We start from the raw sequence: 17,240 nt of genomic DNA, 5'->3' as shown, positions 1-17,240 counted from the left end.
CGAAACTGAAAGCTGACGGTCCGCACTTTAACCTTTAATGTATAATTTCAATTCTGAAGTGCTGGAGCCAAATCAACAAAAATGTGTCAGTGTCCCAAAACTTTTGAGCTCACTCAATGCAGTTGTATCTTTCTCAACCACAGGAGTTTCTCTTCACCTTCAAGAAGAGAGTCTGGATTGGTCTGACTGACAGAGAGACAGAGAAGACCTGGAAATGGGTGGATGGAACACCACTGACCACAGAGTAAGAGATGTTAACTACTCTGACAATAAGGCTCCAATGAAAATGTTTCTATACAGGTTATTGTCATTGATTGTAGCAGTCAACAAAGATATCTTTAATTATGTATATTAACATGTATATTATTTAGGATTGTAATGTTCTAACTGCGATATCTCACGGTTATTAACCCTGTAGGTACTGGTACTAACCATGCTATCTGACTGTTTTAACCCTGTAGGTACTGGTATTAACCATGATATCTGACTGTTGTTAACCCTGTAGGTACTGGTATTAACCATGATATCTGACTGTTATTAACCCTGTAGGTACTGGTATTAACCATGATATCTGACTGTTTTTAACCCTGTAGGTACTGGTATTAACCATGATATCTGACTGTTGTTAACCCTGTAGGTACTGGTATTAATCATGATATCTGACTGTTGTTAACCCTGTAGGTACTGGTATTAACCATGATATCTGACTGTTATTAACCCTGTAGGTACTGGTATTAACCATGATATCTGACTGTTATTAACCCTGTAGGTACTGGTAATAACCATGATATCTGACTGTTTTTAACCCTGTAGGTACTGGTATTAACCATGATATCTAACTGTTATTAACCCTGTAGGTACCGGTATTAACCATGATATCTGACTATTTTTAACCCTGTAGGTACCGGTATTAACCATGATATCTGACTATTTTTAACTCTGTAGGTACTGGTATTAACCATGATATCTGACTGTTTTTAACCCTGTAGGTACTGGTATTAATCATGATATCTGACTGTTTTTAACCCTGTAGGTACTGGTATTAACCATGATATCTGACTGTTTTTAACCCTGTAGGTGCTGGTATTAACCATGATATCTGACTGTTTTTAACCCTATATATTCTGGTATTATCCATGATATCTGACTGTTTTAACCCTGTAGGTACTGGTATTAACCATGCTATCTGACTGTTTTTAACCTTGTAGGTACTGATATTAACCATGATATCTGACTGTTATTAACCCTGTAGGTACTGGTATTAACCACGATATCTGACTGTTGTTAACCTTGTAGGTACTGGAATGACAAACAGCCTGATAATGCAGGTCCTACTGGGCAGGAGGACTGTGCTGAGATACAGGAAGATCAGAGTCCTCTAAAGGCATGGAATTACTTGTCATGTGACAGCAAACTCAACTGGATTTGTGAGAAAGTGTTTTAAAATCACCATGACAACATGATGTAACACATACAGCAACCTACAGTTCTCTCTCTCTGTGTCTCAAACCAACTTACATGTTGTATTTCTTTGTATTAGCATATTAATAAAAGCCTTACTTATTTCCTGACATAACTTCCTGTGTACGAGTCAACATCAAGTACATTTGATTTTGTCAACACTCTGCATGCAGTGCATTTCACCATTTCCAGATAAAATGCAATCTTCTTACTTGCTACAGATATTTACATACTCCAATTGAGGCCTGGTGATAACATTCTCAACAGTACCAAACCACCATTACATACACTGTATAGGAGTTGACTGTGTCACTAATCAATGTAGTGTAGTAGAGATATCAAAGGGTATCAATGGATATTACTTAATAATTTTTGAGAGTCAGTCTTTGTTGTCAAGTTACATTTAGGCACAATATCAAATGCTCACATTTAAGTGCTGTTCCCTTATATGGGTAACAAAAGAGGGAAGTGAAGTGGGTATTTTCAGTGGTTCAACCAGCAGTCACTCAAACTCAACCAATCAGGTTCATTAGGAGAGAAGTGGGCTGTGGCCAATTATGTCGCCATCTCATCCTCACTGGTTAAGACTACTCACCCTCAAAATCCACTTGAGCAGTTTGTACTGTCAAAGCAATTATATGGATATTATAGGGTAGCCTAGTGGTTAGAGTGTTGGGCTAGTAACTGAAAGGTTGCAAGTTCAAATCCCTGAGCTGACAAGGTACCAATCTGTTGTTCTGACCCTAAACAGGCAGTTAACCCACTGTTCCTAGGCTGTCTTTGAAAATAAGAAGTTGTTCGTAACTGACTTGCCTAGTTAAATAAAGGTAAAAAATAATGACCCATGTTTGTAGTCCTGAACATGTTGATGTATATTTGGGAGTAAACAGAGGGTCCAAATCAGCAGAAAGGAAGGGGGAGTTCTGGAAATTCCCTGAATTATCTTGGGGCTGTTACATCTGATATTTACCACTCCCCAGTGAGGGCTACCAGGCATCTCCTCCAAGAGGAAAAGGGTTACTGGTATAGAAGCACTGTTTCGATTGCTCCAACAGTTTTGTTTCGGTACTGCAGTTTAACAGACGCTAGGCAGTCAGACTTGAAAATGTGTAATAAGACACTTTAGTCATCACCTTTGTGCACAATATAGCCATTGAATTATTCAGATAATTATCACTGAGGCCGATAAAAAATATTTACAAAAATGTATATTCATCTAATGTCTGCCAGGTTTCTGATGACGTAATGACGACATCACTGCTCGCGTTGCTCCCAGGGTGCACTGAGTGCTACTGTGCATGTGATGTTGGGCTGAGTAAACCGGATGCAACCCAGATATACATGTGATTACCTTGATAACAACGGGTTCTTATTATACCTTAGTGGTCTCCTCTGACTGCCCGTTAGCATGCAGCTCCTCAAACTGTTGTTATTATACCTCAGTGGTCTCCTCTGACTGCCCGTTAGCATGCAGCTCCTCAAACTGTTGTTATTATACCTCAGTGGTCTCCTCTGACTGTCCGTTAGCATGCAGCTCCTCAAACTGTTGTTATTATATCTCAGTGGTCTCCTCTGACTGCTCGTTAGCATGCAGCTCCTCAAACTGTTGTTATTATACCTCAGTGGTCTCCTCTGACTGTCTGTTAGCATGCAGCTCCTCAAACTGTTGTTATTATACCTCAGTGGTCTCCTCTGACTGCCCGTTAGCATGCAGCTCCTCAAACTGTTGTTATTATACCTCAGTGGTCTCCTCTGACTGTCCGTTAGCATGCAGCTCCTCAAACTGTTGTTATTATACCTCAGTGGTCTCCTCTGACTGCCCGTTAGCATGCAGCTCCTCAAACTGTTGTTATTATACCTCAGTGGTCTCCTCTGACTGTCCGTTAGCATGCAGCTCCTCAAACTGTTGTTATTATACCTCAGTGGTCTCCTCTGACTGTCCGTTAGCATGCAGCTCCTCAAACTGTTGTTATTATACCTCAGTGGTCTCCTCTGACTGCCCGTTAGCATGCAGCTCCTCAAACTGTTGTTATTATACCTCAGTGGTCTCCTCTGACTGTCCGTTAGCATGCAGCTCCTCAAACTGTTGTTATTATACCTCAGTGGTCTCCTCTGACTGTCCGTTAGCATGCAGCTCCTCAAACTGTTGTTATTATACCTCAGTGGTCTCCTCTGACTGCCCGTTAGCATGCAGCTCCTCAAACTGTTGTTTTTATACCTCAGTGGTCTCCTCTGACTGCCCGTTAGCATGCAGCTCCTCAAACTGTTGTTATTATACCTCAGTGGTCTCCTCTGACTGTCCGTTAGCATGCAGCTCCTCAAACTGTTGTTATTATACCTCAGTGGTCTCCTCTGACTGTCAGTTAGCATGCAGCTCCTCAAACTGTTGTTATTATACCTTAGTGGTTTCCTCTGACTGTCCGTTAGCATGCAGCTCCTCAAACTGTTGTTATTATACCTCAGTGGTCTCCTCTGACTGCCCGTTAGCATGCAGCTCCTCAAACTGTTGTTATTATACCTCAGTGGTCTCCTCTGACTGCCTGATAGCATGCAGCTCCTCAAACTGTTGTTATTATACCTCAGTGGTCTCCTCTGACTGTCCGTTAGCATGCAGCTCCTCAAACTGTTGTTATTGTACCTCAGTGGTCTCCTCTGACTGCCCGTTAGCATGCAGCTCCTCAAACTGTTGTTATTATACCTCAGTGGTCTCCTCTGACTGCCCGTTAGCATGCAGCTCCTCAAACTGTTGTTATTATACCTCAGTGGTCTCCTCTGACTGTCCGTTAGCATGCAGCTCCTCAAACTGTTGTTATTATACCTCAGTGGTCTCCTCTGACTGCCCGTTAGCATGCAGCTCCTCAAACTGTTGTTATTATACCTCAGTGGTCTCCTCTGACTGCCCGTTAGCATGCAGCTCCTCAAACTGTTGTTATTATACCTCAGTGGTCTCCTCTGACTGCCCGGCAGCATGCAGCTCCTCAAACTGTTGTTATTATACCTCAGTGGTCTCCTCTGACTGTCCGGCAGCATGCAGCTCCTCAAACTGTTGTTATTATACCTCAGTGGTCTCCTCTGACTGTCTGTTAGCATGCAGCTCCTCAAACTGTAGTTATTATACCTCAGTGGTCTCCTCTGACTGTCTGTTAGCATGCAGCTCCTCAAACTGTTGTTATTATACCTCAGTGGTCTCCTCTGACTGTCTGACAGCATGCAGCTCCTAAAACTGTTGTTATTATACCTCAGTGGTCTCCTCTGACTGTCTGTTAGCATGCAGCTCCTCAAACTTTTGTTATTATACCTCAGTGGTCTCCTCTGACTGCCCGTTAGCATGCAGCTCCTCAAACTGTTGTTATTATACCTCAGTGGTCTCCTCTGACTGTCTGTTAGCATGCAGCTCCTCAAACTGTAGTTATTATACCTCAGTGGTCTCCTCTGACTGTCTGTTAGCATGCAGCTCCTCAAACTGTTGTTATTATACCTCAGTGGTCTCCTCTGACTGTCTGTTAGCATGCAGCTCCTCAAACTGTTGTTATTATACCTCAGTGGTCTCCTCTGACTGCCCGTTAGCATGCAGCTCCTCAAACTGTTGTTATTATACCTCAGTGGTCTCCTCTGACTGTCAGTTAGCATGCAGCTCCTAAAACTGTTGTTATTATACCTCAGTGGTCTCCTCTGACTGTCTGTTAGCATGCAGCTCCTCAAACTTTTGTTATTATACCTCAGTGGTCTCCTCTGACTGCCCGTTAGCATGCAGCTCCTCAAACTGTTGTTACTGTACCTCAGTGGTCTCTTCTGACTGTCCGGCAGCATGCAGCTCCTCAAACTGTTGTTATTATACCTCAGTGGTCTCCTCTGACTGTCTGTTAGCATGCAGCTCCTCAAACTGTTGTTATTATACCTCAGTGGTCTCCTCTGACTGCCCGGCAGCATTCAGCTCCTCAAACTGTTGTTATTATACCTCAGTGGTCTCCTCTGACTGTCCGTTAGCATGCAGCTCCTCAAACTGTTGTTATTGTACCTCAGTGGTCTCCTCTGACTGCCCGTTAGCATGCAGCTCCTCAAACTGTTGTTATTATACCTCAGTGGTCTCCTCTGACTGTCTGTTAGCATGCAGCTCCTCAAACTGTTGTTATTGTACCTCAGTGGTCTCCTCTGACTGTCTGTTAGCATGCAGCTCCTCAAACTGTTGTTATTGTACCTCAGTGGTCTCCTCTGACTGCCCGTTAGCATGCAGCTCCTCAAACTGTTGTTATTACACCTCAGTGGTCTCCTCTGACTGCCCGGCAGCATGCAGCTCCTCAAACTGGCAGCGCTCTGCCAACCTCACCGACGGTGTCAACGAGACAGGCATCATCTGCATCACCCTATGCCCGGGCAAAGGGACCCTCAACAGTTCTATGGCGGTGGGCCCCAGAGCCAAAAAAAATGACCCTGTGGACTGCAGTGCCACCTGCTGTTAGAAGTTAGAACTGGTGGTAGAGGACAGGGCAGGCAACATGGGTGTGTGTCTGGGCTCAGTGAAGGACTCTGTTGGGGTAGTTGTGAGCTCTACAACCCAGGGCCCCGTTTCCCAAAAGCATCTTGGGAAACTACTACATCCACCCAGGTCTCTGTCACCAACACTACAGCTGTACCTGTAGTTAGTACTACATCCACCCAGGTCTCTGTCACCAACACAACAGCTGTACCTTTAGTTAGTACAACATCCACCCAGGTCTCTGTCACCAACACTACAGCTGTGCCTGTAGTTAGTACTACATCCACCCAGGTCTCTGTCACCAACACTACAGCTGTTCCTGTAGTTAGTACTACATCCACCCAGGTCTCTGTCACCAACACTACAGCTGTACCTGTAGTTAGTACTACATCCACTCAGGTCTCTGTCACCAACACTACAGCTGTACCTGTAGTTAATACTACATCCACCCAGGTCTCTGTCACCAACACTACAGCTGTACCTGTAGTTAGTACTACGTCCACCCAGGTCTCTGTCACCAACACTACAGCTGTACCTGTAGTTAGTACTACATCCACCCAGGTCTCTGTCACCAACACTACAGCTGTACCTGTAGTTAATACTACATCCACCCAGGTCTCTGTCACCAACACTACAGCTGTACCTGTAGTTAATACTACATCCACCCAGGTCTCTGTCACCAACACTACAGCTGTACCTGTAGTTAGTACTACGTCCACCCAGGTCTCTGTCACCAACACTACAGCTGTACCTGTTGTTAGTACTACATCCACCCAGGTCTCTGTCACCAACGCTACAGCTGTACCTGTAGTTAGTACTACATCCACCCAGGTCTCTGTCACCAACACTACAGCTGTACCTGTAGTTAGTACTACATCCACCCAGGTCTCTATCACCAACACTACAGCTGTACCTGTAGTTAGTACTACATCCACCCAGGTCTCTGTCACCAACACTACAGCTGTACCTGTAGTTAGTACTACATCCACCCAGGTATCTGTCACCAACACTACAACTGTACCTGTAGTTAGTACTACATCCACCCAGGTCTCTGTCACCAACACTACAGCTGTACCTGTAGTTAGTACTACATCCACCCAGGTCTCTGTCACCAACACTACAGCTGTACCTGTAGTTAGTACTACGTCCACCCAGGTCTCTGTCACCAACACTACAGCTGTACCTGTAGTTAGTACTACATCCACCCAGGTCTCTGTCACCAACGCTACAGCTGTACCTGTAGTTAGTACTACATCCACCCAGGTCTCTGTCACCAACACTACAGCTATACCTGTAGTTAGTACTACATCCACCCAGGTCTCTGTCACCAACACCACAGCTGTACCTGTAGTTAGTACTACATCCACCCAGGTCTCTGTCACCAACACTACAGCTGTACCTATAGTTAGTACTACGTCCACCAGAGGGACACCTTTGACTCTGTCCCTGTATCTCAGGATCTGTGTGATGCTTTCTCTCCTCCTGTGGAATAGAGTAGAGCTGTAGAGTTGTATAATAGTTCATGTAGGTAGATGTCATGTGGGACAGTGGAATCAGTGCAGAGAGAGTTGTGTCATTAGATGTAACCAGTATGTAGATGTTATGTTGTACTAAAAGACAGGGTGGAAATATGAATGTTTTGGCATAAAACATGTGAAGGGTTTTTATTCTTTCGATTCCCTTAAAACTGAAACTATGGAGACATTGTCAGAACTTCTGCTTTTTCATTCTGAGTAATTATTCACAGTCAGCATAGATAGAACAAAGAACCCTATATGGCCATTGGTGGCCGGTCACAACACGGGGGGAGGTTTCCCCTAGGTACAGATCTAGGAACAGGTTTCTTTCCCCCAATCTTAACCTTAACCATTTATGGTGGAAATGCAAAACTGACCCAAGATCAACTTCTCCCTACACTTCCAGTCACAGAGTGAGAGCCATAATGTGCTCTCCATTGAAGGCTGAGGCTACTGTAAACTCAGTCAGAATATATGTAGTGTACATGTAAATGAAAAAGATCCCAATTTATTTTAGCACGTCCAAAATTGGGACCCTGTGAATTCACACATACATCACATAGCATGATATAAGGTCATATCATGTAGTATATTATCAAACTAAGGCTGGTGGGAGTCACATGGTGGCCAGTGTTTTGTTGATTTCACAATTTATCATCCACTGTGGTTGACTGATGAAGAGTTTCACTACCTAAAGTCACACAGACCCAGGACAGTGCAGGGAGAAGACACAGCTACAAACTTACATTAGAGTTGAGGTAAGAAGTAGAAGTTACTGTATTTGACCACAAGTGTGTTAAGATGTCAGAGGGAGTTTATGAAATCCCAGATGGATTTGAAGACGATGAGCCTGATGCAATGAAGAACACAGACATTGACGGCCAATTATATTCCAACGTAAGAACCTTCAAGCCCAGTTCAAGAGATGGAGTTGTTGCTTCAGGTAAGATTGCATGAACACACACACACACACACACACACACACACACACACACACACACCCACACACACACACACACACACACACACACACACACACACACACACACAAACTACACATTATACATTAAACAGATGTATTTGTCCCAATCCTGGATGATACAGTTAAACACATTACCAACGATCTTTAATGTGTGATTCAGTACATTTTCAGTGGTGGAAGAGACCCTCTGGAGTTGCTGCAGTGTGTCTGGGGCTGCTGTGTGTTCTCATAATACTCTTTGACAGTCAGTCTTTATTGTCAAGTTACACATAAGCACAATATCAAATGCTCATATTTGATTATTGTTCCTCCATATGGGTCCCAAAAGAGGGAAGTGAAGTGGATCTTTTCAGTCATTCAACCAGCTGTCACTCAAAATCTCCTCGACCAATCAGGTTCATGAAGAGAGACGGCGGCAGGACTTCTAGCAGTTAAGATCACTAGGCCAGTAACCGAAAGGTTGCTGGATCGAATTCCTGAGCCGACTACGTGAAAAATCTGCCGATGTGCCCTTGAGCAAGGCACTTAAACATACTTTTGTAAGTCACTCTGGATAACATAGTCTGCTAAATGGGGGGCTGAGCGGCGCAGCGGTCTAAAGCACTGCATTGAAGTGCAAGAGCCGTCACTACAGACCCGTGTTCAATCCAAGGCTGTATAACAACCGACCATGATCAGTAGTCCCATAGGGCGGCGCACAATTGGCCCAGCGTCGTCAGGGTTAGGGGGAGGTTTGGCCGGGGTAGGTTGTCATTGTAAATAAGAACTTGTTCTTAATTTACTTACTTAGTTAACATTTTAAAAAATGACTAATGGGTAAATGTAGAGGAAAGCCACGGTGGTTACTGTTGTCATCTCATCCTCACTGGTTAAGACTACCCACCCTCAATATCCACTTGGAGCAGTTTGTAGTGTCACATCTATTGTATGGACATTATAATGACCCATGTTTGTAGTCCTGGACCTCCTGAACATGTTGATGTATATTTGGGAGTAAACAAAGGGTCCAGATCAGCAGAAAGGTGAAAGGAAGGGGGAGTTCTGGAAACTCCCTGAATTATATTGGGGCTGTTACATATGAAGTTTAATATATGTTAACAACTATCCTTTGTTGTCCACTTCCCCTCTATGATCTATATCTTCCTGGTATAATAGTGTCCTGTCCATCATCACAAATAGCAAGTCCTGTTCCCTGGGCAGGAGGACTGTGTTGAGATAGATTCTGGACAAGGTGACCATGTAGAGACATTAAATTATTTATATTGTGCTGCAGAAAATGGTTTAACAATAACCACTGTAAAAATCTCTCACAGACATCACGGACACAAGAATGCAAACGTGTTCTATTTTTGTGAGAGAGAGAGAGAGAGAGAGAGAGAGAGAGAGAGAGAGAGAGAGAGAGAGAGAGAGAGAGAGAGAGAGAGAGAGAGAGAGAGAGAGAGAGAGAGAGAGAGAGAGAGAGAGAGAGAGAGAGAGAGAGAGAGAGAGAGAGAGAGAGAGAGAGAGAGAGAGAGAGAGAGAGAGAGAGAGAGAGAGAGAGAGAGAGAGAGAGAGAGAGAGAGAGAGAGAGAGAGAGAGAGAGAGAGAGAGATCCAGTTTTGATATTTGCCACAATTGTCATCATTCCATGTCTTTACAGGGTCATCTAGTCCTATGTTTTTACAGCATTAAAGACACTGTCAAAGATGAGCATACCATTATCAACACATTTTTTGTCTCTCTCTCTTTCCATTACATTTTCAAATGCAAATAGTACTTGGCTTCTATAATACATCTACAGTTCTCATGAAATGACATCCATGAGTCAAAACATATATTTTTAGGAACATGATTGGAAGCTCTCTCTCTCATTGTTTTTCTGGTAGTCTAGTAATTACTATGCTGATAAGTCCAACCTAGTCCAACCTAGTCTCAAAACATTTTGTATTATTCTGTTCGTAAATCAGAGACACTCCATTTTAATATGATATATTACCTTTCATATGGTATGTATCAATGTGTGGATGACCATCATCCATTTTGTATGATATGTTACAAATTACAATGTGTATGATATGTTACAAATTTGCAAAAACATACAATATGTTACGAATGTCCTAAAGATATGAATTCTACTAACATTAGCTAGCTGGTAGTCAATACTATGTTGATTGTTGGATACAGTGATATGGAGGAGAGGAGATAAGAGCAGAGGAGATAGGAGGAGAGGAGATAGGAGGACAAGAGATAAGAGGATGGGAGGAGAGGAGATCGGAGGAGAGGAGATAGGAGGAGAGGAGATAAGAGGAGATAGGAGGAGAGGAGATAGGAGGAGATAAGAGGAGATAGGAGGAGAGGAGAAAGGAGTAGATATGAGGAGGTGAGGAGATAGGATGAGAGGAGAGACTAATTGAGATAGAGCCTTAAAAACCTCTTGACACTACAGGGGGTGCTGTTTCAACTTCGACATTTAGCGTTCCCAAATTAAACTGCCTCGTACTCAATTCTTGCTCGTACAATATGCATAATATTATTACTATTGGATAGAAAACACTCTCTAGTATCTAAAACCGTTTGAATTATTTCTCTGAGCGAAACAGAACTCGTTTGGCAGCGAAATTCCTGATAGGTACTGCAAAATCTGAAAATGTTGACTCTGTTCTAGGATCAGTTTAAAACTCTGTATGCATCCTATGGGTCGTCATGAACTGCACCCGCCTTCCCCGTAGATCTCAGAGCTTATAAAAGGCCAAGGAACGAAGTGCGCTCTCTTTTCCTCGTTCGTCATTGCGCAAAGCAAGACCTCAAGATGGCATTTTGAAACGCTCAGTTATCGGCCTTAGCTATATCCGTCTGTAATTTAATTCGATATAGGTGTTAGAAACATCATAACGAAGTTATTTTAAACCGAGTTATATCAGTTTATGCGAGTATATTGCTATTTTCGGAATTTCCTTAGTATTGCGTTTTGGGGATTTGGGAATGTTGTGGCCACATAGCCATTGTTAGCTGCTAATTCCGAAGTTGAAGACGACGTTTTACAACCAAGCAACGATACTTTTGGACAAAGGACACCTTGCCCAAGATTCTGATGGAAGCTCGTCCAAAAGTAAGAACTATTTATGATGTTATTCCGTATTTATGTGGAAAAATGTAAACGCATTTGTCCGCCGTTATTGCGGCACTAGTCTGGCTGTAACGCACACTGTATGTCTAGTAACGTTAATTTTAAAAATCTAACTCAGCGGTTGCATTAATAACTAATGCATCTTTCATTTGCTGTCCAACCTGTATTTTTTAGTCAATCTTAATCGATAAATAATCGTAAACTTAGGTGCCTTTCCAAGATGGCGCCGGCCAGAATGCATGACCTGTTGCCACTGATCACATTGTATAACAACGATTTGTGCTGCTAAATATGCACATTTTCGAACAAAACCTATATGCATTGTGTAATATGATGTTACAGGACTGTCATCTGACGAAGTATATCAAGGTTAGTACAAAATTATATATATTTTGCTGTATTGTTACGATCGCTAACCTGTGCTTCTGGTAAATTGCTTGTGTTTCTGGCTATTGTGCTAAGCTAATATAATGCTATATTGTGTTTTCGCTGTAAAACACTTAAAACATCTGACATATTGGCTGGATTCACAAGATGTTGGGCTTTCATTTGCTGTACGCTGTGTATTTTTCAGAAATGTTTTAAGATGAGTAATTAGGTATTTGACGTTGGTCTCTGTAATTATTCTGGCAGCTTCGGCACTATTTCAGATTGCAGCTGCAATGTAGAACTGTGATTTATACCTGAAATATGCACATTTTTCTAAAAAAACATATGCTATACAATAAATATGTTATCAGACTGTCATCTTATGAAGTTGTTTCTTGGTTAGTGGCTATTTATATCTTTATTTGGTCGAATTAGTGATGGCTACTGATGGAGTAAAAAACTGGTGGAGTAAAAAAAGTGGTGTCTTTTGCTAACGTGGTTAGCTAATAGATTTACATATTGTGTCTTCCCTGTAAAACATTTTAAAAATCAGAAATGATGGCTGGATTCACAAGATCTGTATCTTTCATCTGGTGTCTTGGACTTGTGATTTAATGATATTTAGATGCTAGTATTTACTTGTGACGCTATGCTAGGCTATGCTAGTCAGCTTTTTTACTGTGGGGGGTGCTCCCGGATCCGGGTTTGGGAGGAATTAGAGGTTAATGTCAGAGAGAGACATAGAGGAGGAAGCTGAAAATTAAGAGATAAGACAAATAATTGTTCTGTTTAGATTTAGAGGAGAGTATGTAGTCATACTGTACTCTGGAAAATGATTCTTCTTTATTTTTATTAGAAACATGTCATGTGATTTTGCAAAAAAGTGGGACCAATTATTAGCCTATGCTTATCACTTTAATAATAAGAATAACAAAGCACAGATTAATAAATGAAGGAACAAAGTTCTTTAACAAGGTCTACCAGCTTCCTGATTGAATGTGATTGGATACTTAAAACAGTGTGACCTGGACACACACAGAGGGCAGAACATTACTGAGAGGAAACACACACACACACACACACACACACAAAATCAATGCTAATAGAAGGTGAGAATGACTCACAACCTTCATTGTACAAGGGACAACATGTAGGTTACCAACGGCAACACAATGCACCATACAACAGTGGACCTGTCTGCTACATACCCACACACTCATCATGGTGTCTATCTGCTGTTGTGTCTCTTCCTGGAGGTTGCTGTCTGCTCAAACCACTGGTTAAGGTGTGAAGTCCTCCCTACACCTGTAACACTGTACGTTCTCAGACACAACAGACTGTTAAACTAAAGCAGCTGTTTAACAGGATATAAAACATAATATACTGTCTGTTGTACTGTGTGTAGATACATAAAGTACCAAAGTATATTTTAAGGGGGCAATTAGAATTAGCCTTTATATGGAGCAGTCTGAGGATATTTATGCTAATGTAGACAGGAAGAGCTGTGGACAGGATACTGTGAACAGGACCATAGATAAACAACCTGAATCTCAGAACACTGGTAAATACACCGTAGTCATAGAGACACACACGTGGAAATTTAAACTAATGGTTATTATCCTTCCACTTGTCACACAAACAATTTACCTCATGTTAATGTGATGAGGTTGGTCGATGCCCCATGCTCCAAGGCTTCAAAATTCAACTGAGTAAAATAAACTGTAACAAACGTTGTTCCTTTAAGACTAGAGGTTAAATGTTCTGAAATGTTCGAGGCTCTGTATTTTAGGATGTATACTAACTGCAGAAACATTCATTTTCATGTTCATAAAGTCCAATGCAAATTGCCACTGTGTATTTCCAACCTGGTCTCATTGCATTTCTTATTATTCTGTACGTAAATCCGAGTCACTCCATTTAGTGTAATATGATAGGTATCATATGATATGTATCAAGTTGTGGATGTCCATGATCCATTTGGTATGTAACAAATTATAATTTCTATGATGTTACGAATTACATTTTGTATGATATGTTACGAATTACAATGTGAATATGTTATGAATTTGCAAAACGTACAATATGTTACGAATGTCCTAAACATATGAATTATACTATTAATAGCTAGCTGGCTAACGTTAGCAAGGCTAGGAGATAACTAACTGGTCACTATATTTCCTGTTAATGTGAGAAGCTGTATCTTTAACAACCACAAGTCCCCCTCAACAGGAAGAGAGATGGGGTGAGAAAATATCACTTTAAAAGTGTTATTGTGTCTCATTGATGCTATGTACAGTATCTGTCTCCACAGAGCCTGATAGCTCAGAGAAGAGATCCTCCAGAGTTGTTGCAGTGTGTCTGGGGCTGCTGTGTGTTCTACTGGCTGGGATCATAGGCCTGTCTGTCTACTGTAAGTCTTAAGTTACAATTCCTACAATTCACCAGCATTCACTTACAATTCACCAGATTATCTATTTTATTGATACACTTTGTTGTTGTTATAACAGATGATGGGGTCTCTAAGAGCTTCATAGCCTATAAGACCAACTCATCTGCAGAGATAGAACAGCTACAGACCAGCTACAACAACCTGACTAAAGAGAGAGACCAGCTACAGACCAGTTACAACACCATGACTAAAAAGAGAGCCAACCTACAGACCAGTTACAACAACCTGACTGAAGAGAGAGACCAGCTACAGACCAGTTACAACACCATGACTAAAGAGAGAGACCAGCTACAGACCAGTTACAACACCCTGACTAAAGAGAGAGCCAACCTACAGACCAGTTACAACACCATGACTAAAGAGAGAGACAAGCTAAAGACTGAGAGAGAGTTTCTTAACTGGAGGCTTACCAATCTCAGTGAGTAAACCTACAGCAATAAATGATCATTAATACCACACAACTAATCATCAGTCTGTGTTCTTTCATTAAGTGTCCAGTGTGATAAATTGAAGGAAATTCGTATTTTCATCAATATTTTCAAACCTGTCCTGAAGGCTGGCAGAAGTTTGAATCCAGTTGGTACTTCCTGTCTACTGAGTCTAAAACCTGGAAGGAGAGCAGACAGGACTGTCTGAAGAGAGGAGCAGACCTGGTGATCATAAACAGCAGAGAGGAACAGGTGAGAAGGAGAGGCGATGGGTGTGCAGGGGGTAGATATGATCAAACATAAATGTCTGTTAATTTATCTTTCTCAACAACAGACATTTCTCTTCAACCTCAAGAAGAGAGTCTGGATTGGTCTGACTGACTCTGTTAAGGAGGGGACCTGGAAATGGGTGGACGGCACCCCACTGACCACAAGGTGAGATATGATAACTAATCTGTCATTAAGGCTCCTTTCAACCTTTTTCTATACAGGTTACTGTCATTGATGATACCAGTCAAGACAATTAACTATAAGATGAAAAATGTCTACATATTATTATTAGTATTATGATGTTGTTACTGTGATGTCTTATTGTTGTTAATCCTGTAGGTACTGGTATTAACCATGATATCTGACTGTTTTTAACCCTGTAGGTGCTGGTATTAACCATGATATCTGACTGTTGTTAACCCTGTAGGTACTGGTATTAACCATGATATCTGACTGTTGTTAACCCTGTAGGTACTGGTATTAACCAAGATATCTGACTGTTGTTAACCCTGTAGGTACTAGTATTAACCATGATATCTGACTGTTTTTAACCCTGTAGGTGCTGGTATTAACCATGATATCTGACTGTTGTTAACCCTGTAGATACTGGTATTAACCATGATATCTGACTGTTTTTAACCCTGTAGGTACTGGAATGACAAGCAGCCTGATAGTGAAGATCCTAGTGGGGAAGAGGACTGTGTTGAGATACATAAAGATTGGACTCCACTTAAGGCATGGAATGACATGTCATGTGACAGGAAACTCAACTGGATTTGTGAGAAAGTGTTTTAACATCACCATGACAACATAATGTAACACATATAGCAGTTTATATTGTACACAACTTTGTTCTTCATTCTCTCTCTCTCGCACACGCACACGCATGCACACTCACACACACACACACACACACACACACACACACACACACACACACACACACACACACACACACACACACACACACACACACACACACACACACACACACACACACACACACACACACACACAGACTCTCCCTCTATCACACTTACACACATTTTCACACACACACACACACACACACACACACACACGCACACATGCATGGAGGTACACACACGCATTCAAATGCACCTATTGTTGTATTTGTTTGTTGTATTATATTAATAAAAGTCCTACTTATTTCCTGTTTGTAGCTTCCTGTGTACCAGTAGTTATGTTTGACATATCATCAGAGGCAACATGAAGTTAGTACATTTGACTTTGTGCATACAAATAATGTTCAATTCAAATGTATTCTACAGATATTTACATTTTCCAGGTTAGGCCTGGTGATAACATTCTCAACAGTACCAAACCCCCATTACAATCACTGTACATGAGTTGACTGTATCACCAATCAGTGAGTGTAGTAGAGATATAAAAGGATCTCAAAGGATGTTACTTAATCATCTTTGACCATCAGTCTTTGTTGTCAAGTCACATACAATATCAAATGCTCATATTTGACTGTTGTTCCCATATAACGGTCCCAAAAGAGTGAAGTGGATATTGTCAGTCGTTCAAACAGCTGTCACTCAAAATCTCATCCTCACTGGTTAAGACTACCCACCCGCAATATACACTTGGAGCAGTTTGTAGTGTCAAATCTATTGTATGGACATTATAATGACCCATGTTTGTAGTCCTGGACCTCCTGAACATGTTGATGTTTATTTGGGAGTAAACAGAGAGTCCAAATCAGCAGAAAGGTGAAAGGAAGGAGGAGTTCTGGAAACTCCCTGAATTATCTTGGGGCTGTTACATATGATATTTAATATATGTTAACAACTAGCCTTTGTTGTCCACTTCCCCTCTATGATCTATATCTTCCTGGTATAATAGTGTCCTGTCCATCATCACAAATAGCAAGTCAATTCCCTGGACATGAGGACTGTGTTGAGATATACTCTGGACAAGATGACCATGTAGAGAAATGGAATAATTTATATTGTGCCGCAGAAAATGCTTTAACAATAACCACTGTATCTCTCACACGCACACAAACACGCACACAAGTATGCACACATGTTTGAAAACCTGTTCCATTTTTTGTATTAGCATAGCCACAACTACCCGTGTAATTTTGTTGATACTTCCCTAGAGTTAAGACCTACAGATGTCACACAGACAGAGACACACAGATGACTCAGA

The 17,240-nt window shown here is 41.6% G+C and overlaps 1 protein-coding gene across 1 annotated transcript; it reads left to right on the top strand.

Annotated features, from left to right (window-relative positions):
* Nucleotides 1–14,661: 14,661 nt before the first annotated feature.
* On the top strand, nt 14,662–15,945 carry LOC120052002 (CD209 antigen-like protein D). Its single transcript, XM_038998882.1, has 4 exons — nt 14,662–14,779; nt 14,917–15,041; nt 15,124–15,224; nt 15,707–15,945. Exons 1-4 carry the CDS (start codon nt 14,713–14,715, stop codon nt 15,852–15,854), a joined length of 441 nt encoding a protein of 146 aa, XP_038854810.1. The 5' UTR covers nt 14,662–14,712; the 3' UTR covers nt 15,855–15,945.
* The last annotated feature ends 1,295 nt before the right edge of the window (nt 15,946–17,240 follow it).

The sequence above is a fragment of the Salvelinus namaycush genome, chromosome 8 (assembly GCF_016432855.1).
Source record: "Salvelinus namaycush isolate Seneca chromosome 8, SaNama_1.0, whole genome shotgun sequence".
Taxonomy (NCBI): Eukaryota; Metazoa; Chordata; class Actinopteri; order Salmoniformes; family Salmonidae; genus Salvelinus; species Salvelinus namaycush.
This window is presented reverse-complemented; position numbering and strand designations above follow the sequence as displayed.

Coding starts and splice junctions, on each gene's coding strand:
- LOC120052002 (XM_038998882.1), top strand. CDS start 14,713: ATGACTAAAGAGAGAGACAAGCTAAAGACTGAGAGAGAGTTTCTTAAC. Junction 14,780..14,916: donor CTGGAGGCTTACCAATCTCA/GTGAGTAAACCT, acceptor CCTGTCCTGAAG/GCTGGCAGAAGTTTGAATCC. Junction 15,225..15,706: donor GGCACCCCACTGACCACAAG/GTGAGATATGAT, acceptor TTAACCCTGTAG/GTACTGGAATGACAAGCAGC.